Here is a 27,493-nt window from a genome sequence, read left to right on the forward strand (position 1 = left end):
ACTTTCGGCATTGGCAAAGACTCAGCTGAGCATTGCTGGCTCCCTGGGCTGGAACCTGAAAGGATCAGAGGCACCATGCTCAGCATCAGAAGTCCTCTGGCAAGACACTCTCAGCCAACATCTGAAGACAGAAGACAAGAGAACAGCACAGCTTGTAAAATGACCAAATAAGTTTGAAAATGCTTCAAGACCTTTGCTGCACTCTGAGATCACCCAAAGGCATTATACTGGAGTTGATCAAATGCGTTCAGATGATTAACTTGGTGTTACTGGGGAATGACTCTCCCTTGCACAAACCAAGCAGGAAACGAGAAATTGCAGTGCTCTTAAACAGGAGAGCAGCAGTCCTGGGTTCTCAGCATGCTGATCACCACTTCCCACTACAAATCAGCCAAGCATTCATTATTTTCATTTATTTGAATTCTTCCACAGAAACGTCTAACTGCAGTGGCTGCTCACATGCAGGCTGAGAGGCAGCTCACACCGATCTGATCCTTGTATACAGGAGGTGTCACAGCAGCAGGACTATGGATTTGTGCTAAGTTACAACCTATTTGCTGCCTCGAGCTGCCCTAGTTATGGTCAGACTCCAGTGGCAACAGATCTCTTTCTGAAGTGAATACGCTGTAGGTATGCACAGGACCATAGAAGAGAGAGAGTGAGAAATGAAGAGAGCTCTGCTGAGGTTTAAAATATTCTAAATCATCCAGCTATATAGCTACTACAACGCTCGTAACTTTTACTCCAGACAAGTGTGCAGATCTCTGTTCATGTGTTTTCATTTTTATGGCCTTTCTGGTATGCCTACTGCCTGCCTTAAACATCTTTTAAAACTACTGGTAAATCACACCTCACTATCTATAAAAGGCATTTGAAGACAATATTAAAATTATACGGAACCAGTAATTTCTGACTTACTTTCTCTTACTATCAGCGTTACCTGGACGATAGTATAACCAGAAATAATCAGGATGTCTGTCAGTCAGTGAGTTGAATATGTAGACATTTAAGAGTACATATTCTTACTACTAAGAAAGGAACAGTAATATTTTCTAGAAGTCTGATTCACCTGAGATACTTGGGTTCTGCAATGCTCACACCACCTTTTAGGCACTTTGTTACTACACTGTATAGTTCCAAGTTATATATCTAGATATTTTTCTCCAGGATCGCTAATAATGTGGCTATCCCTGAACATGGCTTTGAAACCCTAACTTTCCTTCACAGCAGGTCATGGATCACTTACTTCTGGTATGACATTATAGATGGCCACGCCAACTTATGTATGCACATACAGCAGGAAACACAGGCAAGATCCTAGCTGAGGCCCCTGGTGTTACTGAAATTCAGCTGCTGCTAATAAGAAGAACGGAAAACATTTCCATCTGTCTGGATTGAGAAAAAGAATTCATGTCTGCGTCCATATGCTGATATGTAGACAATACTTATGGACACATAGACATATGTGAGGTAGCCAGCAACACAAATCAAATCAATCACAGATCACAGCATGCTATTTGCCTAATTATGAGTAACACCTCACATTTTTTATCTACGCAAAAAGCACTTTGTGAACGAGCAGATGGCATTGCTATGGGATGGCACCATCCTCGACAGTTGCAGATGCAGAGCATTTACACAGCATGCTGAAAAAATGACACAACACAAGCTGCTTCCTGGGAAAAAGATTCAAATTGAACAAGTGTCACCAAACAAAATACACGCATTTATTGATGTTCTGAACTTATCTGATCCAGCCTTTCTCCTCAAATCAAATACATGCGTGCAGGCCAGGGAGTGATGCTATCTAGACATCATTAAAGTCTCTTAGATAGAAGTGTCACGTGTGCTGCCTTGCACAGAAAAGCAGAGATGCAGACCAACTTGAGTCTAGTTCCAACCTGCAAACAATTTAAATCCACACAAGCAGAATCAATAGGAAGAAGCCCTGCAGAGAAAGCAATTACACTGCAAAAGCAACTATATTACAGCACGGTTACGGCTGGAAGGCAGGACGCAGAAGGCCATCCTCACTTCTGTGATTACCCACCGGAGTTCTCTCCAATGCATCTGGCCTGTGAAGTGACAAGGTTCAGCCCGGACATGTTCCTGCAATCCAAGCATTTCTGTTTCTAGGCATCTGTTACAATTATAAGGCTCTTCATTATGAGACCTGTCCTTCAGGTTTGCCATGAGCCACAGGCAAACATTTGTGCATCAGGAAACGTGTTTGAAGGGCTCAGCGTGCTTTCCTTTTCAATAGCTTCATGGGAGCAATAATCTCGATTCCTGGAACTACAATTACTTATTCATTGGAGACTTGCCACTTTACAAGACACAAAGAAAGATCATCTGACCATTCTTGGTGATAGAAAATGTTTTATATTCAGGTTTTCTATTCAAATTCTTGCTTTTATATTCAAATTCTTATTTGTGGTTTGTCATTTTTTTTCTCCTTATTTTTCCACTGAAGCTGCTGCAAGCACACACACTGGCGTGACAGGTTTGAAGCAGCTATAAAATGATTGATGAAAAACATATTTTGGCCTTGTTGTGGGAATATTTATTGTAGAAATATGCTGAGTTAACTCTGTAGGGGCATATTTGGGAAAATGGGACATAAAGAAAGGCTGGACCCATATCTGTGCCTCTGATACAAAAGTAATTTCATCTGTTTTAATTATGACACAGGGTTATTGGGTCACATAGACAATTGCACAGATTGGTTTTTATTCCTTTTACCTAACAACTTTGTTTCTTCTGCTGAAATGATCGATAAGAAGGATGTTCTGTCAGTCTACACGACTATACAGAACCTTCCCCACAGGAACGAACACAGAGTGCCAAATCCTGACCTGCAGTGTCATAACAGTCCACGTGTGAGTTAGTGTAAGACAGGAACCGTCTTGGAGAGGAAGAACCCACACCCCAGGAGAGGCAGAATGTTGAACAGGCGAGACAGTGCTACACTTGAAGAGATAAAACGACAGATGCAGCTACGCATGTGACCATGAAATTGAATTGATTTGGAGGAAAGATGCTAAATCCTGCTGGACATTGCTACCCAGAACACATGCACCTACAGAGATAACATGACAGCAAACATCTGACCAGTGGGACAATTGCACGAGCAGTAATAGGGTGCTCTGTGCTGAGATTTGACTGCGTCCTGCAGCTGCCATTCAATAGACACTCCCAGGTATCTACTTCAGGGCTAAGAGAGCAGAGAAATGCAGGGCATTGCCAATGAGCAAGAATACATCCCTAACCAACACACCACTGGGGGCCCAGGGAGTGTTATTTCAATAGCTGTCAGGCTCACAGAAAGAGCAGCAGATGCTTTTTCCATGCCTGGAAGAAGACAGGAATGTTGTTTGGGGAAATGGTGAGTAATGGCAAAAGCAGCCAGAGAGATGAGGATGTGTGAAGGTAAAACAGAGCACAGGGAGACATATAAAAGCCAAGGACCCAGGATTACTCTTTGGGCAATCCACAGGATGGCTGAGCCTGTCTGGTTGTCACCACTTTTAAACAGAGGACATGTGCCTCCTGATGTTTTTATTCCTGAAGTTATTTCAAAACTCTGGAGGAGCAGAACTGATCAGTGGACATCCATCTGATCCATGGTTCCCACCAGGACTGGGCGCAGGAAGGGTCCTGCCTGCATGCTCCTCTTTCCCCTACTAGAGCTAAGCTACATTTTCCAGATTGTTGCATAATAGATAATGTTGCAGAGAGAAACAGAAAGCCTGCTGCTCTCCCAACTGTGTACAGCATCAAGGTTCATCATTTATAAATAACAGCTGGGATCTTAAGAAACATATATAGCGAATGTCAGTTTACAGTAGTAGCTGGGGATTTCAAGGATGTAGAAGCAATATAGATACAGTAGTTTGGCTTGAAGCAACAGTAAACATGAATTAAAAGGTACTCCTCAAGCCAACAGCATTGACAACATACACGCCATTGTCCTGCATGGCCTTTATTTTATTTAAATAATGAAGGATGTTCTGTAAAAACATGGAGGGGATCGGCTTTGAACACCATGCCATAGGAAGCATCAGAGGAAACGTGTTCAGGTTCACCCCATTGACCCACTGAATTACAGCCACAGCTCTCTGGAAACCAACGCACTAAACCAGCTCAGGTTGATCACTTCCTCGAACTTTTACAGCAATTAGTGTGCATTTGGGTTATGGATTATTTGGCCATTCCCAGTGCGTTGTACACAGAGGTGAATTCACATCAGTGAATCTGCTTAAAGGTAGATATCAATTGCTCTAAGGTGATGAACAGCTACATCCACTTTGTACTTCTAACCTGCAAAATATGCCTAGAAAAATAATGATTTTAAGAAAAACAATGAGCTGTTCACACTCTTCGAGACCAACCTCATCAAATGAAAGACGGCAGCTTTCGGCTAAAGAACTGCAAACCTCACCACAGAGGTACGCTTGTTCTGTCAAACAAATGACCTCTCTTCTCCCTTCAATCAACCCGATCGTCTGTAACTTTATTTATTTCTCTGCTTTTAAATATTGATGTCTTACAAAGCTTCTCATTGGAAAAAACACATCTTACTCTTCAGCTATACTGCCTTGGGCTGCAGTCCTGTCAGATCTCATCCAAGAGGAAGGCTCAGCTTGTAACAGTACTTGGAAAAGACGACTTTCCAGGCACCGTGAAGAGTGATACGGATGATTCAATGAACAGCATGTTTCTCTCTAAATCAGTCACCACCCATTCATGGTGCCACGGGCACTTTTTTGCAGCTGCTCTTGGCTTCTTAGCAGAGAAACAGAACTCAGATATTAACCACTTTTATTCATTAAATGCCCCATGACAAATCCATTTTTTGTCTAAATAAAGAGAGAGACAACGGAATGGTATATTGCTTTGCTCAAGGAGAAAAAGAACTAGAAGAGCAATATCTAGCTTTAGCTTGGAAAGAAAAAGAAAAAAGCCTGTATCATAATAGCCACTTTCTTTGCACAGTTTCAAACTACAAATTAAGAATACGGCAGTGTCTGGTATTGACTAAGACCTTATGCAAGTCTTGGTGTGCATTTACTCTTCATTTTCATAACAGAGATTTACAATTTTAGCATCGAATCATTCAGAATAAACCTTAAACAAAACCTTTCCTTCTAGACCATAATGAAGAACTTTCCAAAGGAAGATGTCCTTCAATGACTGTAGTTTCTGTGCCAGCATGCCATACGATAGTCAGCATTTCAAAAGGGAAAGCTGCAATGTTTCATTCGCTCCCTTCCAGAATTGCCTAGCTCTCCTTGTTAGCACACTCTTCACCTGTTCTCATAGTTACAGTAGGGAAAGAAATGCAAAGATGCATTACCCAAAGCTCTCTGTGGTTCTTCATCCTATCTGTAACTCCTACATCACATCTCCTGCCCTCGCCTGCCTCCACTCCTGTAGCCTCTCCAGTCTTTCATCGCATCCCAGAAAGACAGGAAAGGGCTGTAATTCCACCCTGAAGAAGGGAAGCTGAATTTAGAGACACCATGACTGATGCCACAGAGTAATCAATTTATAAGGGAACTGAATTAAGGGCTCCCAAGATCCAGGAATGCATTTCAAGCACTCCACTAACCCCTTTTGCTTACAGACATCCTTAGAAGGGGTGTTTCTGGGGGAAGTTGCATGACAGCGATGCAGTTCAGCTGATGCTACCTAGGGAAAGTTAGTGGTGGGAAGGCAAAAGCCACAAACACTTTTGCTCTGCTCCTGCCCAGGGAAAACTCAAGGTTTGAAAGAGAGGAATATCCTGCAATTCCACGTAAGGATGGCAAACAAGGATTGTGTCCTCATGGACAAACAAGGAAGAAATACTGTGAGCTGAAACATCTCGAATTTTCTTTCTGTTCCATAGGTTATTCCCCTTCAGAGAGAAATGAGGAACAAACTACCTGTTAGTGCTTTGTGCGACCTGCCACAAGAAGTTATTCCACCTTTTAAAACTAAGCTAGGAAAAAAAAAAAAAAAAAAGAAGAAGAAAGGGCATCATCTTGGAAACTGCTTTCCATCATTCAGAAGGATTTTTTTTTTTTTTTTAACCATGTCAAGTTTTATTTGAAAATATCTGTCAGCTCTATCACCACACTCTTTTATACTTGGGGCATGTGATCTATTAAAATGAACATGCAGATGGCTACAGGACTCCTCACACAACTCCTCAGCTCCTGTAGGAGCAAATGAACAAGCCACTTGGCCCACCATGATCCCCACTCTCGGTCTACTTATTGACACCATAAAACCTTTTGGAAAGGCCTGTCTTTGTGTCTGCATGGAGATCAACATGAAGGACTCCTGCCAGTGGCTTCACACTGCCACTTACATGCAGCGTACGTAGGAATTACAGGGTACAATCCAGGAAAGAACACAACGTATGGTTAGCTTTATGCATGTGAATAGCCTTACTGGCATCAGTGAAGTAACTTATATCTGTTAATTATGCACGTAATTAAACATCTGGTTGGACTGAAGACTAAGTCAATGATTCGCATCAGAATGCCCGTCTCTTAGACTAGACTTACAGCCATTTTTATCACACATGTACAGCAGCATCCTGCATTCCAACACTGTGCCACTAACGCTGGCATGGGACCATCCCTTCCTGAAAGACACTGGTGCACATGGGAGCAGACAGCCAGGCACAGCCTCAGACAAATAGAGATCAAAAATAGAGATGTTCCAGCCAGGGAGTTGTTAACAGCCAAAGAAATCTCACTTTTACTTTCAAAAGAAGCAAGTCAGTTTTCCCAAGAGTCTCAACCAATTTGCCCTAAAAAAATAGGAGCAAATTCAGAGTTGTTCTTGTTTTCACCCTGTGTTCTTCTTTCTCCAAATCTAACATCTGTCATTTAGAAGCAGAACAATCAGAGAAATTCTTATTACTGGCAAAGCAGCTTGTAAATGAAACCTGGAAGGTCTGATTTTCCTTTCCTGTTGCAAATCAAAGAGCAGCTAAACTGAACTGTCTGTAAAACCAGTGGTGTGTGCCTGCACTTACTAATGACAGCACAGCTCATCTTGTCAAGTAACACTTGCCTTAAAAAATACATAACTTTGCTTCTGAAATAGTTTTGATCAGCAGAAGAGTTGCAGAAGTGTTTGCTGTCCTGTGGTAAGAGGACATGAAGCTCTGCTATTGAGACTTCCTGGAAACATCAGAAAAAAAACATTCTGTTTCTTTATAATTGGCTCTCACTATTTGTCTTTTAGCGCTTCCTCAGTCCTTTTGTCTCTATCCGCACTGTACGAAGTTTTACTCCTTTTTGATTTTTAGTATTAAGAAGTTGTTTATATACTTCAGCATTTCCAAAGCAGCCAGGATCCTGATTGTCAGCAGAGCTGTCTAGACATAGTAAATCCTTATACTCAAGGCCTTTGCCCTTGAGAGAGAGAAATGCAGCCGTACACAACCGCACGTTTTTCCCCAAGCAGTTTCAGGTGCTTTGTAAGGCTTACTTCTTTCTGAGTCTACAGCTTGTTAAGACGAAAGTTGGATCGAGTTTCTGACTGAAAATTCAAGATGACCCACAAAAGCGTTCAATCCCAAGCATTGGTTCAGGTCAGCTGTAGTCAACAAGAGAAACATTGCTTCTCTTTTAACAGTAATGCTTGTCTGACAATAAAAGTAAGCAACAGCCAAGTAAGCATCATTGGTAGATGAGACTGATGCATCCCACACTCATAAAACTCCCAGTAAACCCCTCATGCTTCCCACCCTCCCCCATCCCCCCCTTTTTAAGCATAAGAGTAAACGTAGAAAACTAAGGATGAAGTACAGTACCTAGAGGTTTACGCGCCTACAGGAACACTGACAGGCCACAATAAATGGCTAATTAAGAAAAGGGAGATTCAGAGCAGCTTTGCAGTTAATTCATATAGGTAGCATGCAAGTTAATTCATATAGATAGTTTGAGATGCCAAACCTAAGCTGAACTAACAGACACTAGAACTGTTGTGCATGTTCTAGGACTACAAGAAACTGCCTGCCAAATTCATTCAGCTCAGCCATTTTTTCTTTCAACTTTAAAATCAGTAACTCTATGTATTTTCTTTTTCCTTTTGGGGGAATAAAATAAATCTAATGTTTATTCCCTTTTAGGTTCTAGTGCTTTTACTCCAGTCTTAAGGCTCACAACTCAGCTAAAAACACATCAGCTGATTTGCAACATTTCTGTGGAAATAAAGCCCTACCACACAACTCAGCCCTGCTGTCGTCCTCTTCACAGCTGAAATGCAAGCAATTCCGGGGATCATGGTAAAAATGCAATGCAAAAGTTTAGAGACCACAGAGCACCCAGCCTTAGTGCAGCAGCTCGCTTTGAGCTGTGGTGCACATCGCTTGTTTTTATGACCGCAGAGTCCAGCTGCAAATGTTGAAAATGAAGAGAAGGGAATCAGATCAGAGCAGCAAAACAAACATGATCTGAACAGCTCCCCTCTCTTCACACGAGCAGCTCAAGCAGAGAAATTTTACCTGTCAAAGAGAAAAAGTCAACAAAACAGAGATCATTTGGGAAATTCTCCCTCTCCTTCTTGTTCGGCTTTGGGGCTGTAACTAGCCTGCATAAAATCTATGGCCCAAACTTCCAAACTAGAAGACAAAAACCACCGACCAGAAGTGCTTATTCAGCTTATGGGTTCAGATACTTCTGCAAGGACCATACTGGGTTTTCTGGACACAAGATCTCTAGGGTAAGAAAGTACAAATGTACTGTTCCCAGAGCTAGTTTAGAGGTGTGCCCATGATGAAAAATATAGACAAAAGCTGAGGTAGGTAGCCCACTTGGCACAGCTGATTGACTTTAATAGGTGTTGATTACGCTGCTCATATTGCATGAAATTAAAATGCTTACAAATGTTATGAGCCATTACCCTTCCATTTAAAAGAGCTTATGACATGTTAGCAACATTTAATGGAATCCTTTTCAAAATGCCATGGGCAGCCTCCACGAGATTTTTGCTTTGAAATATAAGTTGTAGAGTCATTCCAAAAAGTTTCTTCACTTCAGAGGTTTCTCTCTCTCTCTTTTTTGGGCTACTCAAACGCATTTTGCAGCTGGTGAGATACTTCAGCTCCCTGTAGTGCTCTCAGTGTGCAGCACATAACACCAGCTCATTAGACAAACCACAGGGAATACGCAAAGCAAGATTTAATTCTGGTGTGATTGGAAGTACCCCTTCAGCTATCCTACAAAATTTCCTTCAAAATTCAAAGTTAGGAAACTTCTGGCCAATATTACTATGAAGCTAGAGGGGAATGTTTTCACAGCTGCTGTAAAATTTGTTTAAACTTCCACCTTTTCAGCACACTGGAAACACTGCAGAGCCACTAACTGCCCCCAGGGCTCCAGGAAAACCAAAGTTCAGTCTGAAGTAGGATCTCTGGATTTTATTGCTTGAGAATTAAATTTATTAAGAGGAGAGCATATCAGTTTTATCAATCCTAGTGGATGCTTACAGCCTACTGCCATACAGAGACTTGAATGCACTTTGGATGGCGAGGGTACCTGTGCATCAAGGGAGGGTGCTTCTACCAAAATGATGCTCTTATCAAATTGCTCATCTGCTTCTGTTCATTTTTACTGTTTTGCCCCTAAATACGCTCCCTTCTCTCTGTTCATAGCTAATGGGCAAGAAAGACTTAGACTGACCAAACAGAGAGAGACTTTTATACCAAACCCATGCTGGCACACATTCTAATGACAAGGTGTTTGGAGGGGTGCCACAGCGGATGCTTAACAAACTCTACAGGGAGAACATGAGGTGGCCAGGCAGGGCTGCAGACACTTCCTTTCATTGGCTGTGCCATCACTAGCAAAATTGTACTTAACAAACAAATAAATAAATACATCTAGGGCTTTTAAATACTGTTTTAAGATCTGCTGCCAAAAATCAACTCAGAGAAGCAGAAAGTTTTGAACATATAATTAAAGGAAGTATCATGCTTCAGAAGTTGACCTTGGATAGCGTGAGTTTTGCCTACCTGAGACAGCGCTTTCGTCCCTGAAGTCACAACGGCAGCTGAACTGCACCAGAGGCAAATGCTGGGGGACCAACACCTCTGTGAGCTGCCAGGCTCATTCACATGATAATGTGCATAAGAGAAGACTCTTCCCTTCTCTGAAGAACTGGTCACTGAGGGAATAGCTAAACGCTGACAGGAGTAATGCCAAAGAGGTGGTGGGAGTGCGCAGGGACTGCTAAGTGACAGCAGCACGGTGAGACAAACTTCATTTCCACCCTGCCATGGTTTCAGCGAGCATGCTGAAATCCTTAAGCACTCCGCTGGACCAAATCATCAGGAACTAATTCAATATCCTTTTATTGCTCTGTAAACTCTGACAAGGGGGGAAAAAAAAGCATTATTCCATCCCCTTCCTCAGAAAAGCAGCCTTCTTTCATTTTATCTATCTGAGCCTTTGCTGAAAGCTAGATTTCTACCACACAGTTTGAACATCTCGCAAAGTTGCAATTATCTTGACATTTGCATTGCCTTACCTCATGGGTAAATGTTGCTTTTTAATCCCAATTAGTATGTTATACTGTTTATAAATATGTATTTATGGCTGTGAGGCAGGTATGCCCCCACGGAGGGCAAATGTCATTTTGCAATCCAAATACATGGTTTATTGTTTTTCAGTAAGTATTTTTAGCTTTGGGCAGGTAGACCTGCAGAGTAAATAATACAAAAGAATACCTGCATTACAGAATTGCTTCTGTGCTTTGCAACTACGCCACTCTTCTTCCAGATCTGAACATAGTGAGACAAGTACATTGGCAAAATAATTATTTATTAGTCTTAAAAGTTTCCTTCAAAATTTCTATCATTCAAATACTGGCTGGGAAAAATGAAAAGTGCAGACAAGCATATTTTATGCACTCACTAGTCTAGCTTTTATGCTGATGAGAACTTACTAAACACCAGTAAAGGGAATAGCAGTTATCAGCCCTAATTCACAACTGTGAATTCTGTAGGCCAAAGAGATGCCCTTGCAGAATCACAGCCAAGTGCTACGAGAGGCCCAGACCTTTTTCCATGGCAGTTACTAGATATTTTATTTAGCTTTAAATGGGACAGGGTTTGCTTCAACTCAAAGCATGTGGTTCTCAGTGGCACTCTCATTGCCTGGTCCCAAGGTGCTGTGCTCAAGGTGCTTCCCACAGTGAGCAGGACTGAGACCTCTCACATTACAGAAAAAAAAAAGACACTTCACTTTGCCCCATTATTTTTTATTCTTTAATGTATGGGATTCTGCTTTTTTTTTTTTTTTTTTTTTTTTTTTTTTTTTCCCCCAATTGATTGAAATAACAGGAAGCAGAACTTCAACATGAAACAGGAAAAATACAGTAAGGGCAGGACCCCAGTCAAGCTTTATACTTCAGATCTTGATCAGACAAATCAATGCTTGAGGGTGATCATGTCACTCTCATGATCAGGATACAGGCTAAGAAAATTTAAGCCTGGGTGTAAACATGTGCAAACTGAGATTTCTTTCTTCCATTTTTGCACTTGAAATGAACACTGAGAGGGCAAAAACATCCTAATCCTGTCAAAGCAACATCTTTCTCTGTTTCCTAAAGCTGAGATTATCATCTCATTGGTTGTCACACAGTTCCTGAGAGAAGTAATTCACTTGATTTTCCTTCATAACCTCAGCATATGTCTATTGTTATTGGAATGGAAAATACACTTAGCCTGCTGCCTTGCCCCTTTTAAGTTACTTACAGTCCTGGAAGTGGCAAGCTTCAAAGCAACACGATTGCACCAAAGAAAGCTAAACCTGCTTATAGTAAGTTTCAAGGAACCTACTAGTTAGCAGTTCTTGTTGACAGAAGCAGGAAAATTTCCATTTTAAAATTTCAATTCAAATTAAACAGTGAAGACTGCAGACCACAAAACTGTTGCTGTTGCTTTCCAGCACATAAAATTAACAATTTGTGCTGGTACGTGCAACTTTCAGTCAAAGTTTGTTTGATTTATAAGTGAGCAGATGGTTCATACGATAGTCCACAATAAATTACAACAGTTAGAAAGACATCTACATTTTGAGAGTGACAGTGCAGCTGAGCTACAGATGGGTTTATAGATGACCCTTCCAATTTTTAATAATCTCCATAATTTATGTGCAAGTAAAGAAACGTGAGGATTCCTAATGCACCTTCTTGACTAAGTACAAATCACTTTTATTTACACAGGCAATACTTCATGGTCCAGTTAACTTCCTAATTAAAGGCAGCAAGATGCTCATGTTCCATGCAAGTGGCATGGAAAATACTGTTTACTGTGCAATATGTTCAACTGGGAGTTTAAGATGCTCTGATCACTCCTGGAAAAGTGAATGCATCTATCTTGTTTCTTTAAAACAAGACTACAAGGGTGCAAATACTGCTACCACCAGTTACTATTCATTACTCTCCAGATAAACTTCAGGCTTGTGTGATAACAAGGCTATATTTATTTGCAAGCTCTCATGTTTACAATTAGGATCCTAATCCAGGAGGCACTACAAACCATGTATTACTGAGCCAGGACTCAAAATAACAAAGAGCCTCTGTTCCTTTTGTTTCCTAAGAGAGAGGTATTTGGGGGTGTCATTCTTGAATGGGTGAGGGAAAAGGTGAATGGGCCTGGCAGGTCATTGCTGACAGGAGGCAGCAGTGATGTAGAAGGAAACTGGCTGGAAGTAGCTTTTAGCAGCCAGTTCAAGCCTGGGATTTTAAAGCCCACATCTCCAGCATAGGACCAAAACACTTTGGCACAATCCTTCTGCTGATATTTTCTAAGAGAAGGCCAAAAAGATACCTTTATTGGTATCATAAATTGCATGCCACAGTACCACAAATTTGTTCTTCCCAGATGTAATTTCAGTTGCAATGAGTTGTCCTTCCAAAAGGAGAGCAGCTGAAAGCAACCACTCACTGCAGAAGGTGATAAAGGGGGTGGTACCTGCTACAGCTCTTTAAGGCACAAATCACAGAAACTCAGAGGTTCCAGCACAGCTACAGTCTCTTAGGATGACACCTGAGGGGCTTTTGCTCCTGTCTATGCTTTGGTCTTCCCTTCCTGCCGAATTAGTTTGAAAAAGAGAACCATTTGAAGTGGAAATCCGAAAACTATCTTTAAACCTGAAAAAAAAAAAAAAAAAAAAAAAAAAGCAAGTCTGCATGTATATTAATTACCACTTTCCTGAGACTTAAAGAGATAGCAAAGAAGAGGGACCAGTGACGAATTCAGGCTTGCACCAATTATTAGAGTTCATTAGAAAATCCAATCCGTGGAGGTTATGGAATGGCAAAACATGATTCTTCCCCCGCCATTTCCACCAATGCCATGGAGCTCACCGAGCCCCTTCATCTAGAACATAGAACAATACCAACATTGCAATTCTTTTTCCCCTGAAAATCTACTGTAAATAACCAGTGTTTGAAAGACTTTTGAGCTTTAAATAAAACCATTATCTATTGCTGCACACAACTCTTATTTTGTTTAATTAAGCATAAGGAAAATACTATATGCCAGCTTATTTCTTGGATATTCTTTACTGTGATTTGTCATATTGTTTCTGTTACACTGTGCACATTTAAAGCCGTATTATGCATTTCTGAAAACCCAGAGAAGATTACTATGGTATTGGTCTGGATATTCATCAGCACTAGTGAGTGCTGAGTTTGGCACTTTATTTTAGCAATACTCATCAAGATCAGGAGCTCCTTCTATGCTTCCCTCCAAGAGAATTCTGGGTCATACTACTGTGCTTTAAACAAATATAGCTTTGGTTATTTAATAATATTTTTAAATAGACTTTAAGTATCATCCTTTGAATGCAATCCTTTGATTTATGTACTACAGGCCAAATTCACACACGGCACAAGGAAGCATAATTTGACTGAAATCAATAGGATGGTCCCTGTTGCTCTCAGTCCATTAATAATTCCAGAATTGTTGTGAGCAACCTGAAAGCCAGCACAGGCTATTCCAGTTTAACTTCACTAAGAAGTCAGAGAAACTACACATATGGTTTATGCAACTAAATAGTTAATATAGCATCCAGGATTCATCTACTGAAGTCAGCAGAGAGCCTTTGACTCACTAGGATGTAGATCAGCATTTTCTGGCTTGCAACTAGACCCTTATTGGGGCAACAGCAAAAATAAGTCTAATCCTGGAGGATGGATAAAGCAAGGAGCACATGGAGCCCTTAACTTATATTTGTTTTTCCTTGCATTCATTAAACTATCAATGGTGAGGAAAGTAGTTTTATAACTTCAAGAAGGAGACACCTTTTGTCCCCCCACCTTATTAAAATGTAAATCAGCACAATGGTATGTAAACAGTAAATTCCCAGTAGCAAGAAGGGGTTCTTAGTTCTCTCAGTAATCAAATATTATTTTTAGCCATCTAACTGAAGAAAAATAAATGTAAATGGCAATTCTTCAGTCTATTTATCAAATTGAGTGCTGCACCTTTTCCACACACTTTACATTAAAAAGTGTATGACACGTAAGGTTTTATAGTTCTCTTTTAATTCGGAGATGAAAACATTTATAGATATGAACGTTTTCTCATTAACTTTTCTTCCTAAAATGATAATGTTTGTTAAAATCAATTCCTAGCCATCTTGGAGAGGTTACAACCTTCAATAATTAAATAGGATATTGTATTGGATGTTATGTTGATTATTCTACAAGTTCCAATTTCTACAAGACCACTGAAATGCTGGATAAAAGGACGTTAACTATTTAATTAGCTACCTGCCATTGTTATCAAAATGGAAGGTTGCTATCTGACTCAAATTAACACTTCAGATCAGGAAACAAGATAGATGACATTTTCTTAGGAGGATTCTGGAAACCATATGTAATCTTTTCAGTTATGCTACAGCTACTCAGGACAAACGGGATTGCATTAGAAAGAACAAAAGGCACTGACGGTCAATGAAACGCTACCACAAAAATGCTATTTCAATCACACTTGGGTTCTTTCTCATTTTCAGTTGTTAACATCCTTGCCACTTTTGTCAAGCAGTCTCACTGAGCAGCGTTGAATTTTAACTGCACATAATTTTAAGATACAACATGAAATAGGACTGAGTACATAGTATGGGTTTATTGTGACAGCTAACAGATCAGGCCCTTCTGCCAAAGCATCAGCCCTTTGCAGAAAAGGACTAACTTTAAACACAATCTGGATTTCACAACTGCCTGCTACCACTGTACCTCAGAAATATTAGGTCTTTCAGTCGAGTACTGCTTATGATTTATCTTAAAGGGAGACCAAAAGACAATGTGAAATCTCAGTGGTCCTGGGAGAATGTTAACTGTGACTTACACAAACTAAACCCACATATATCAACCTTACAACTGCCCAGATGATATTGTATCTTGATGAAGTACCCAAGGGACACCCACTGTCTCTCTCCCCAGATTACATTTGTATAGAACGGCCAAAGTAATTTATCCGGTAACCATGTCACACTGCCACTTCAAGGTTTCTTACAGTTAGGACTACAGAAACGTGATCATTTCTTTCCCGACAACTTACTGGTCTTGACCGGATTTCTTTGGCGTAGAGAGGTTTCAAGAATTCTGAATCTCCTTCCAGCTTTAGACCCTTATCCGTGATTCTCAGGTTGCCCATTCCATCCTAAAACACATACAAAAAGAAACAACCCCATTAGTTACAATTACTAAATTCATCAGGCTGACAATAAATGAAAGATTTCTTTTTCCTGCAGAGGAGAACATGTAAAGCACTGGGAGGCACTAGAGAATGCAATTACTTGTGTTATCCTTTTAGCTCTATTTCTGTGAAAAAAAAAAAAAAATCCATTCAGAGCAATCTGCAATGCCCCCCAGTAAACCATTTACCCAGATGAAAGATGTTTAAGCTAGTCATCTCTACTCAAAGAGATGCAGTGATGCTCTGCATTAACAGGAAACTATTCACTGGAATATTAACCGTGTGCCCGTATATTAATATACCTTCTCATTCACGACAAATCCATACAAAGAATATGTGATTAATTTTACTGAACTCCATATGGAGAATGTGTGATTAATTCCACTGAACCGACAAAGTAAGTTTGGGCTATGTAAGAGTACTGCAATAAAATGTGGTATAGAACCTGACCCCCAGTGTTTGGGGAAATCTCTGCAAAACACAGACTCTTTGGTGTGAAGTCCTTAGGGCTTATGACAAAAAGATGCGGAAAACTGTTGATTAGTTTTAAGTCTCACAGGTTTTCTTGTGCTTTCGATGCTGTAAAGACACTACACAGCTCGATCAAAATATACATTTCTGCAAATACGTGTTCTGGGAAAAGTAACTACACAACAGGAATATCTTTCTAATGGATTGCTCTCTTGTCCTGGGCTAAATTCTGACTTTTCTTTCCTGAGATGATCGGCTCAGGATTTTAGCCTTTCCTCTGCTTTTTGCACAGCCTGAATGCATCCCAGCAATCCGAACCTCTGTATCCAAATATTTGGGTCTCCTGCCTTTCGAATAACCATTGTGAAGTTCCAGAGATCAGGCATTAAGTGACTGCTGTAACATGCATCTCTCTTCTCTCCTCATTTGAGGAGCTATCAACACTCTCCCCAGCTCTGCACAGTGCCAAGCTCCCCCAGTCCCCACTGCTCCCTGTGCTTCAATGGGAGAAATCTTGACAAATGACACGAAGCATTGGCTGCAGGCCTCCAGCAGATGACTGTAAATAGTCCATTTTCTTTAGAAATTGTTTAGTTATGTACGTCCAGGATGTAATGAAACATCTGACATACCATAATAGCAAGCAAAATGTATGTCAAAATTGCGTATGAGTTTTTCTTACAGTTTTTATGCAATAAGACAGGTATATGGATACATTAGCAGAGAGCAGAATCGTGCCAAACTAAAAATATTTCACCTTTAGCTTGTGAGAGAAAGTCACAACTTTTAATAAGATGTGGGACTTAGATTCGTTTAGGCTATAATTGTTTAGAAAGGGGTACGTGTGTGTTTAAGAAACATGATGTGTGGGGGGAATTGCAAAAACAAATATAATCAAAACCAAATCTAATGTAAGGAGCAGAACAGAACGACTCAGTTGGAAGGAACCTACAAGGATCAGAAGGCCAACCGCCAGGGCTAACCAAAAGTTAAAGCATGTTATTAAGGGCATAATCCAAATGCCACGATAATGCTGTGAGTCATGGGGCACCAAACACCTTGCTAGGAAGCCTGTTCCAGCCTTTGACTACTCTCAGGGTGAAGGAGTTTTTCCTAACGCTCAGTGTAAGTCTCCCCCGGTGCAGCTTTGTGCTGTTCCTGTACATCCTGTCCTTGGTTCCCAAGGAGAAGAGACTGTCGCCTTCCCCTCAGGAGGCTGTAGAGAGCACCGAGGTTGGTGCATGAATCTTGAACGCTTCCTAATCCAGCTGCAAAAACTAAAACCCATCTACCTCCTCCTCCTCATGCTGTGTGTGCCCCTCTAGTTTGGCAAGAGGAATCAATCCCATTAGAGGTGAACGACTAACCCAAAGAGGCTCACATAAACCACTGCCAAACGATGGGAATTTTGAGGGATTCAAATCAAAGCCCTAGCGCGTCTCAGCAGTGACGCTGGTCACTTGCCAGAGGTTCCCCTGTTGCAAGAAGTATCGCTCCCAGGGTGTACCCTGCCAAGCAAAGATTGCTTTTGCCACAACGTTATGTCTCATGAACAAAGGCAGGCTCAGGAGTGCTGGCTGATGAACTGACCGCTGTCATATCATTTTGAATTGAAAGCTCTAAGTGAACTTTAAATAGAGACATATACTGAAAATGCTATTGATTGCTGAAGGGAGGGGGATGAGAGATGGGTCATAAAATGCCAGTTGCTACATTCCCCTTCCCAGGTGTAAAATACTGGCTTATGAATTCTGGGTTGGTGGTGGCACAGAAGGGGGTTCATTTATCTCAAGCAAAAGTATGAAGGAAAATGAGTGAAATATGATTATGCACCAAAGAGCCAAGATTAAATTTTGATAGCGGTATGCTTTGCGATTTGAGTGAGCAGAAATTATTACAGCTATCTGCAGACCCTTACATGTTTTGCACTGCTAAAAAAAAAAAATAAAAATATTTCCCAAAATAGATATTTCAGTAAGCCCTAAGGGCTTTCACATTGCAGTTTCTTCCCTGGTTTCATTAGAAAAGTTGCAGGTCAGATGGGCAGGTGTATGCAACACAAAGCTACAAGAACAACCATCTCTGGGGATTTGCAATCCTGACCATTTCCAGGGTTCACTCCTGAGCTGACGTGGGGCAATACTCCACCAGCAACACGGACCTATAAAGGCACTGGTCAAGTCATGACTGAAGCTATGGCAAATGAGCAATTTCAGTGGCTTATGGCTTCAGTCTATCCTGAGTATGGATGCATATCTGGCATTCCACTTTTCTCTTGAGTCTCTCTCTTCCTTTCTCTCCTTCACCCTTTGTTTCCAAGTACCCCCACAGGACTATTACATGTAAAAAACACTTGTAGGAGCCATATAGCTCACATCTAGCAGGTCAAAAAATACTCATAGGGGCCAAATAGCACATATCTAGCAGGTCCCACACATTCCAAAAGACTTGTGCCTATGGGACAATCTTCTACAACTAGAATATCAAGAACACATTTGATTTATATCATACAAGCCAACACATGCTGTTTCAAAACCATTGGGTGGGAGAAAATAAGGCACTTCCCCATGTTATTCTTCTCAGCCTTTGACATACTCACTCCAGCCCCACTCACCGGACACCACCTCCTGACTTTGCTGGGGTTTGGGATCAGGATGCAATGCTTAGTACTGACACTTACCATCATTAACTCTCTACTGCTCGTGTTTCTTGTGATAAAGATGACAGCTTTTTGTAGTGACATTCTGGGTGAGTAAGGCAAAAAACATGCAAAGATTGTAATTTGAGACTAAAAGTGAATGAGAAATTCTGATCTCTTACAGTAAAATAATTATTAAATCGTATTCCTTTATTATTTCCCATTAGGAAAAAAAAAAATATCTGCAGCTTGCAGAATTGTATAAAGGTACCAAAATACAGAAACATTAGAAAGAAATCTTTGGGTGAAAGACTACCTTGCATGTTGTTTTTGATAAAGCATCTTCCTCCTCCCTAAAGTATATAGTTTAATAGAAACTAAATGTCATACTCTGCTACAGTGAATATATATAGCACTCGTGCTATGAAATTTCATGGACCTTGACCTATAAAATGTAGCAGAAAGCTGGCCAGAGAGACAGATATCATGACTTTTTTTTTTTATTAAACACTGTGTCTGCAATTGGTATATATCCTTATCTGCCATTATGTTGTTTGTGAATAACAAAAAACAATGTGGTATTGATTATTTGGTACACTGACATCTGACGATGTCGGTTTCTCCCCTTTTTATTAGTAGACTCCTCAACAGAGAATGAATGACTTTATTGTGCAGGCACAAACCAGCTTTGTGGGAGCATCCAGGCTAACTTCTGGAAAACAAGAGGCACAGAGTCAGAAACTTTCCATTACCACCTGCTCTGAATTATTCAGCTTTTTAGAAAGAGCGTGGTGAGAACTTTCACATCAACTTTATCGTCTAAACCACCTCTCTTTTTATACAATGCCTTGTAATGGGCAGGCATAAAAATTTATGTGCTATCACTGACTGCTCTGTGTTAAAATGGGACAGCAATGGTAAAATCCTGAATAACATAAATGTCATTTTGGTGTTGCTGAATGACAGAAGACTTTCTCATTTTTATTAGCTTGAGAAGGAGTTCAGTTTAACAACCAATTACAACTGATGGTGCTGGTGTTAGAGGAAGAGCTCAGTATTGATGCTACCTGAATGCTGAGGCTCCTTGCTGCCTTGTAGTCAGCCCTGTGGCCATATACATGGGCAAAATCTAGCTTTTTTTTGTTTTGTTTTCTTTTTTTAACAGCTGTAGGTTACTTTCTTATTTGTTTATAACTATATGAGTAGTAGCAGGAAAAATCAGTTAATAAGAATACAAGAAAAATAAGAAAATAGTAAGTTAATAAGAAAATAAAAAATTAAGGAAAAGCAGCCCATGTAACCAGAGACACGTAATTGGTGTGGTAAATACATGGGAGTTGCATAAACTGCACTGATCTGAGCTACATGCACATGGGGAAGTTTTCAGTGGTGTCTGCCATCCACGGGTAGCTTTATTAAATGAGGCTGGGCTCTTGCCGTAGCTTAACCTAGTTAAGAAACAAAGTGGTGATAGCATGTGTTCACTGTGGCCCTTCATGCCAGGATGCTTTGTTCTTTACAAACGATAAATTCAGTCTCACACTGCTCTGCACTTCCTCTGGTATTTCTGAACATAGAAGGCAAATTTGCCATTTCCTGATTTTTATTTTTCCTAAGGATTTTCTAGAGACATTGGTGAAGGCAAACACTGTGAGCAGCAGCTGCCTTCTGGCCACCACCAGCCCCAACATGTGTCAGCGTTGTGGGCTGCTTTGTGAAAAAGCATCTCCCCTCGTTCTTTTTCCTGCACTTCCATCCATTTTCAGCTTTCTGGAGCAAAACTGTTGACAAGATTTGCCTCTGCATGGCAGGTAAGCACTTGCTTCTTTTCCTGGGAATAAACTGAAGTTATGTTTGGTAATGTCCTGTGGGAGAGAATTATCTTTGGAGACTGCTCATGTCAGATGGCTGAAACACCTGATTATCATTGCTTGTATTATTGATTGCTGTGCTCTGCATCGCTTCCAGATATATGCAATTTATTACACAGCTCAATACATCCAAACTCAGGAAAAAAAAACAGCAAATGCAAGTGACCTGTTTTTATTTCTCTTACCTGGATGATTTCTGTGCTCTTCTACCTCTGACTAGATATTAAATGTTTCTAGTTTCCATAGATTTAAGGAAGATCTACAGAGATACACATCACTGTTAGTTCTTCAGAGCCTCAAACACCTACTTGCTCTGATAGGATTTGCCCTCCCTCCTTCTCCTCACTTTCTTTATTTAATTGGTGCTCTTAATCAAGACCCTGGTCTCTAGCTGTGGAAGCCAAGAGGTTGTGGAAACCAAACACCCCTCAGTAGCCTCAGGCCTGGACAGTTAAGGCTGGTTGTGCAGCATGGCCCAGAGCAACATAACCTCCAAAGTAAGGAGAGCATGACAGCTCCTTCCTCTGTCATAAGGCCTTGTTTTGAGACCCATGGGCTCAGGTTTGTGTGCACAGTAGAAAAAAACAAACCAATGCGGTGTTGCATAGCAGCTATGGTTATACCCCTGTATGTACAGATATGCTCTGAATTGCACTGCAAGGCCTCACGTCCACAACTGGGATTCACCTTCCTGTTCTGCCTCCTTACGGACCGCAGGCATCCCTGTCAGGTGTCTTTCGGGCAGTGATTTCATGGAAAGGTGATGAGCACAGCCCAGGACAGATGCTCTGAGACATCAGTGGATGAAGGAAGGTGACCCAGGTGCCCTGCATCAACGTGGGACAGTCGATGCATCCTCCCCCAGGACGGAGGGAGAGACAGCTGAAGCACAGCTAAAACCTTCGCTGCAAATTAATGCACTAAAACAACGCTATAAATTGCAAGACTAGCAAGCAGCTAGCTCACATAAGGCTCCCTCCAGAAGCTCGTGACAGTCTGTGAGAAGACACCTTTATAAAATTCTGGCATTGCAGCAATCGGTCACAGGGAGACATGGAGCTGAATTAGCAAAGACCAGCTGTGGGAGTTACCCACAGGAAAATGACCTCCAGAAGCTGCTGTTAAAGTTGTAGCAGCTATGGAAACATTTATGCTTACTTTCACAAGCATAAAGTAATTTGTGACAGCTCCACAGAAGTCAGGTGGCTGCTAATTTAGCAGGGAATTGGGTACAAAAGGAGGAAGCTGCCTGCAGACCAGTACGGTTAATGCAAAATTCAGCACAAACCAAGCCTACGCAAAGGCCAGAGCCCTTCACTTCCAGTGGAAACTTTTGGTCTTGTGAGTTGCTCTGCATGACTGAGAATAAGAAGCGGAAGATGAGATGAGGGTACGTAGCAAGGAGAGCACAAGAAATAGGAGGATGTCTCACAATTAGGGCAATGAGCTATGATGCAGAAAACCTTGAATTTACTCCTGGCAGCCTCACAAGCTTCACATCCAATGCTGGGTGCTCACACCACATTCCTTGCCAAGCAAATGGGGCCAGCAGCAAGGACATTTCCCCCAGACCTTACGGAAAGAAGTGCCAATGGTGTGCACGGGGACACAGGGCAGCAAGGAGCAGCTGGCGATGCTGCCACTGACATCCTGTTCTCAAGTCACGCCTCCAGCTTCCTCCGAAACAGAATAAATGACACAGATTGCAATTAACAAGGCAGGTATCCATCGTGTGATTAATAAGGCGGTATCCATCTATCCAACTAGCTTAGTGTCACAGCAATCTGCTTGTCCCTAGCAGTTCACGGAGAAAAATATGATACAACCTGACAGCTCACAGATGTGAGCATGTGTGCTTGGGCGATACAACACCTCTGCACATCATTCTGGCGTTAGGGACAGCTGCCACATGTACAGTCCCATGGCACATTTCTCCTCTCTCAGTTCCTTCCACTTTAACTAAGTACTCACCAACTATTTATTATGATTACTTTAAGAGCCCTATACAGTTGTCTTTTAAAGCAAAGGAAACTTATGCACTGACTTTAGAGGGAGTTAGGAAAAGAAGTCTTAAGCAGAAAGAACAAGTTACGGCTGACCAAAGGCTCTAAATCCCATCCCTTGAAACAACTCCAGACTAGTGCTGGAATAATTTCTAAACAAATCATTCAACCAGTGCTTGAAGAAAGCTTAGCTCGGATTTATTGCATATTGCTGGAACTACTTTGGGCAGGAGGTATTTCTTTTCAAAGGGAAGTCCTAGTGAGTTTACTCAAAATATGATGATGTGTGGCAAAACAAAATCTGGACTTGCATGAAATAAGCCACTCCATTTGAGAGAACATTTTTGCAGGGAAAAGGATTAGCAGACCTTTTGGGAAAACGCTTATGAATCCCAACATTGTTACTACAACACAACCATCACAGGCAAAATTCCTCTCTAGGGTAATAATTTCACTTTCCATTGATATAGCAGTGAGAGTTCAAAATTTGCCTTTCATACCTCCCAGCTCCCTGTTATGGAGCACTTTGGCACTGAACCATTATAAAATGAGCCACATTCTCTTGAGCATTTTTCCGCTTTTTTGCTCAAACATAAATACCATGGTTTAATATCTTATAATCAACATATATTCCAAATGTGTCCCTTGAATTCTCTGTCTTTTTTAGTCTAGCTCATTACCATAATTATGCTAATTAGAAGGGAAAAGTCCCATCCTGCAGAAATTTGTGCTCACTCAGAAGTGGAATAAAAGATACTTATACTCACAGGAACAAGTACTTTCCTTATAATGCAGCAATTTAATAATAAAATCAGCACGTAAATTCACTGTAGAGTTCAAGGGGTTGCAGAATCAGTTTTTATACATTCCGGTTTAATTCTCTTGAACTACAATAGTCTGTCAATCACCAAATGAAGGAAAGAATCAACACATCCTTTTTACAACTATAAAGATCTTGGACAAAACATTCTCTGTGGCATCACTCCTTCAAGTTACACCAAGGCTGAATTGAAGAACTCACTTATCTTTATATTGTTGGAAGAAGTATCCAGGGAGAAGGAGGAATTAATATTTTTTTTTCCTCCTTTCTTTATCTTAATGGATTCTTTTTGGGTTTTGTATTTACACTCTGGAGTAAGATTTTCTAGCTAACCCAGTATTTAGCAATTCCCACCAACCAGCGATGAAGCAGGCAGATTAAGGTTTGACTTTGAAAAAGGAAGTAACAGCTCTCCAGCAGAGTTTCTGGAGGTTAGCTCTTGAAAATGAGGCCAATTATTGGGTCATTTTTGTCTGATGTGAAAGTGCCAAAACAACTCGGGGCATTAATTAGAGCATAATACCAGGATTGTTCAAAGAAATAAGGCTCATGCAAACACACTCTGGTTTCAAAACCCCGCTCGAGGTCCACACCAATGCTCAAGCTACCAGAAATACAAATCCTGGTGCAGAGAGATGGGACAAGGCCATGGCCTTTTTTGCAAGTCCCGTCTATCAGCACATTTGACAAGCCCATCTCAGCACACTGATTTACAGGCTGCGAGGAAAGACGGAGGAGACTTCTGTTGCACTGACCTTCTCAAAAGGCACCGCACCTGCATTATATACTTGCTGCTATAGCAACATCAGCCTCCAAAGGTAGGATAATCATGATGTGAAGGAATATTTTCAATGCAACTCAAGTAATCATTTATGAGCCCAGATTCAGTTAATATAAGGCAGTTCACTGATGACCCTGCATTTGGAAGATACCCATCCCAGGGTACCTCTGCAGGCAGGGGAGAGAAAATGGCAATGGAGCCTACCTAGCACCCAAATCGCTCCCTGAAAGTGGTTCCTCCCAGCTGCTCGGGAGCTTCTCCAAGGTGACTTAGGCATATTTTCTAGATGCCTTTGGATAGCTGGGATAAACCTAGACCTCAGTAGTGTTCAATAGCATTCAAACAAACAAACAAAAATAAACAGGTTGCCAAGCAAAACGATAAACATAGATCATGAAATAAAATATACTTCTGAAATGTGATTCCAACTATACTGATATAGAGACACTTCAGGGATTACTTTAATGATTATTGTTTTTTAATCAAATCTCATACTTTTAGCGAGAGACAGGATATAGGGTAAATTCAATTTATTTGCACAGATAGGTAAAAAGAAATGTGCTTTAGAATCAAAATCATTGTGTTAAGAGGAATCCATAGTCCCCTTGTTAAGAAGCTACTATGGAACCACCACAGAATTTTTATAGCTGTATTTGACACAAAAATATATGATTTAGCTCTTCCACTATCAGAATATACTGAAAAATAATTTAAACTGTCTTCCAGACTTATCTACAGTGTGTATATGACATTGTTGTTAGCAGGGAGGCTCTGGGGACAGCAAAGAAATGAAAGAACTGAAAGCGCTACTCCCAAGGAGGCAGAAATAAGTATATTGCTTCTATTGCTTTTGAACGGATGTCAGCAAATAACTATTCATAGAGCAAAATGCATGGGTATGGTGAGGGTCGCTCACCAGTGTAAATGGTGGGCAAAGAATGTGGTCAGATCTGTAGTATGCATCCACTCATTTCAAACAGGGATCAGAGGATAAGCAGTAGTTTAATCACTTGTCATCAGTTATTTCTCCCCAAACTCTCTGCTCCTGAATATTTAGTGTCAGAACTACCATACAGCCATCTAACATCTAATGCATGCCCGCACATCTGTGCCTGGCAGACATTATCTCTGTGCATGCTCACATGGGAGCATCCTCTTAAGGGAAACTGAGGCACAACATCAGGGATCAATGCACAGCCACAAGAGAAAGCTGTGTTAAAGGAGGAGCTTCCGAAGTTTTCTCTCCAGCCCTTTCTTATGCCAGTGTTGCAGCTAAGAAGCTAAATATTTACTTCTCTTGAGAAACAACAGGTTAATTTTATCAACTTTCAAATGCCAACAACTCTAATTTCAGATACACTCCTTTTTTCCCTGTGTTTTGCATTCTTCTGCCTCCTTTCCAGAAGGCCCATTACGCTTAATACCCCGTCTTCTTCAAAACTTTTTAGTGAGCTTTCAGGAAAGTCTTTGAAGAATGAAAATAACTTATACAGCAAGGGAACGAGGAGCTTGCTAGTCAGCAGCTCGAGCCCAGAACTATCCTGCAAGACGGCACTTCCTGACATGATTTCCAAAATTATCATTATGGCAGTTTATACTTGTCGAGCTGTGAAGTAACTAGAAAACATTGAGGCAATTTTCCTGCTGTTTACATGTTGAGGAAAATAAAGGCAAAATGTCATTTATTCTATTCATAACCAGAACCCACGCATAGGGTGTTTTTAATTTCAAATTATTATCAAGTGGGGGCTTACTTAGTCAGAGGGGACTTGTGCCAGATGCCAAGAGATTCTCTTAGAAGTCAAGGAGTACAGTATTACGTGGGTGAAAATCAGGCAGTTACATGACATAGCCAAGAATGACATGCAAAAATATACAACTGGCATCAGCTCCGATTGCAAACTACAACAGAGAAAGGCACCGTGCCTTTTTCTAACACCTTTTGAAACAGAGAGTCCTTAAAGTCACAGGAAAGTGATTTTTCCTACCAGGGTTTTGCCTTTAGAGAACACAGCTTTGGGTGTCATTTCATTACAGAAAAATGTCTTATTTGGGGCTATTAGCATTTCTTCCTCTTTCTACTCCTTTTTAACAGGACATCAGCAGGAATAAATTAGGTGACTCAGTCTGCATACCTATTTATCTGCTGCGTGCAGCCTCACCTTAGATGATTTATTTATTTATTACAAGCACCAAGATCATCTAAATAATGAAATATTTCAAAATAAAGAGTGCCTCAGATCTGGATTTCCCTTATCATGAAAAACTGTGGAAGCTTCTCTCAGGCCACATGCATTTCAGAGGTGAGCTACGCCCGGTGCAGTTTTGCAGCATCTCTGGCGCAAGTGAGAAGCGATGCCCACTCCCTCCGGTGTGACAAAATGAGCAAGAGCGAGCAGCTAGCACAGCTCCTGATGCTGCAAATTTAAAAGCAATATATTCTCCAGTGGGTGTCTGCAAAGTTTGGCAGAAGCCTCTGGCATCTGGTTATGCTCCCCGGGAACCTTTCAAAGAAAATAAACAAGTTGCAGGAGGGCGATGCGGCTCTCTCCAGGAGCTGCTGCCCTGTCCCACAGGACAGCCCTGATCGGTATGAGGCAGCTTTGCATACAGATCACAGCACATGGGAAGTTGGTAGCCAGGAACAGGCTACATTAAAATAAAGCAAAACCAGTGCACTCAGTGAAACAGTTTTGATCAGCAAGCTCTGTTTGCTGGAAGTGCAATGGGATGCTGCTACTCCACGCAGCCTTTTACAGTGGAGTCGGGCTCCAAGGCAGCAAGAGGTGCCTTAGCTCTCCATCACAGTCTGGACAGAACTCCGAAGGCACCTGAGACTTACAGCTTTTTCATGGTTTTGGCAGTCTGTGTTTGTTACTGCCTGTTACTTTTCAGAAAGACTTTCCTTTCCGTAAGAATCACCACCGGGGAACAATGACACATAATCACTAACTGCTGCATTTGGTTAGGGACTGAAAAAGCTCAACAAGGAATTTTTATCCCTTAAAAGAACACAGAGCATAAAGCAAAATGCTGAGGCAAACAGGCGTATTTCTTTTTGTCTGACCTTGGGCTGAGCATCCAGAACCTGTCTTCAGACCACATTGCCTGAAGCCATGAGATTTCTCTCCTCTGCACTGAGAAGAAGACTCCTGAAGGCAGCTTCTCAGCAGCTTTGCCTGGGACGTGGCAGTGAC

The 27,493-nt window shown here is 41.1% G+C and overlaps 1 protein-coding gene across 3 annotated transcripts in view; it reads right to left on the reverse strand.

Annotated features, from left to right (window-relative positions):
- The window catches only part of SGCD (sarcoglycan delta), a 345,029-nt gene that overhangs the window by 67,889 nt on the left and 249,647 nt on the right, over positions 1–27,493 (reverse strand). For all 3 annotated transcript variants that reach the window (XM_084295349.1, XM_084295350.1, XM_084295351.1), the window contains exon 4: positions 15,575–15,676. In XM_084295349.1, coding sequence (XP_084151475.1) covers positions 15,575–15,676 — 102 coding nt within the window. The remainder of the gene's footprint in view (positions 1–15,574; positions 15,677–27,493) is intronic.

Source organism: Netta rufina (genome assembly GCF_964035555.1).
Source record: "Netta rufina genome assembly, chromosome: 14".
NCBI lineage: Eukaryota > Metazoa > Chordata > Aves > Anseriformes > Anatidae > Netta > Netta rufina.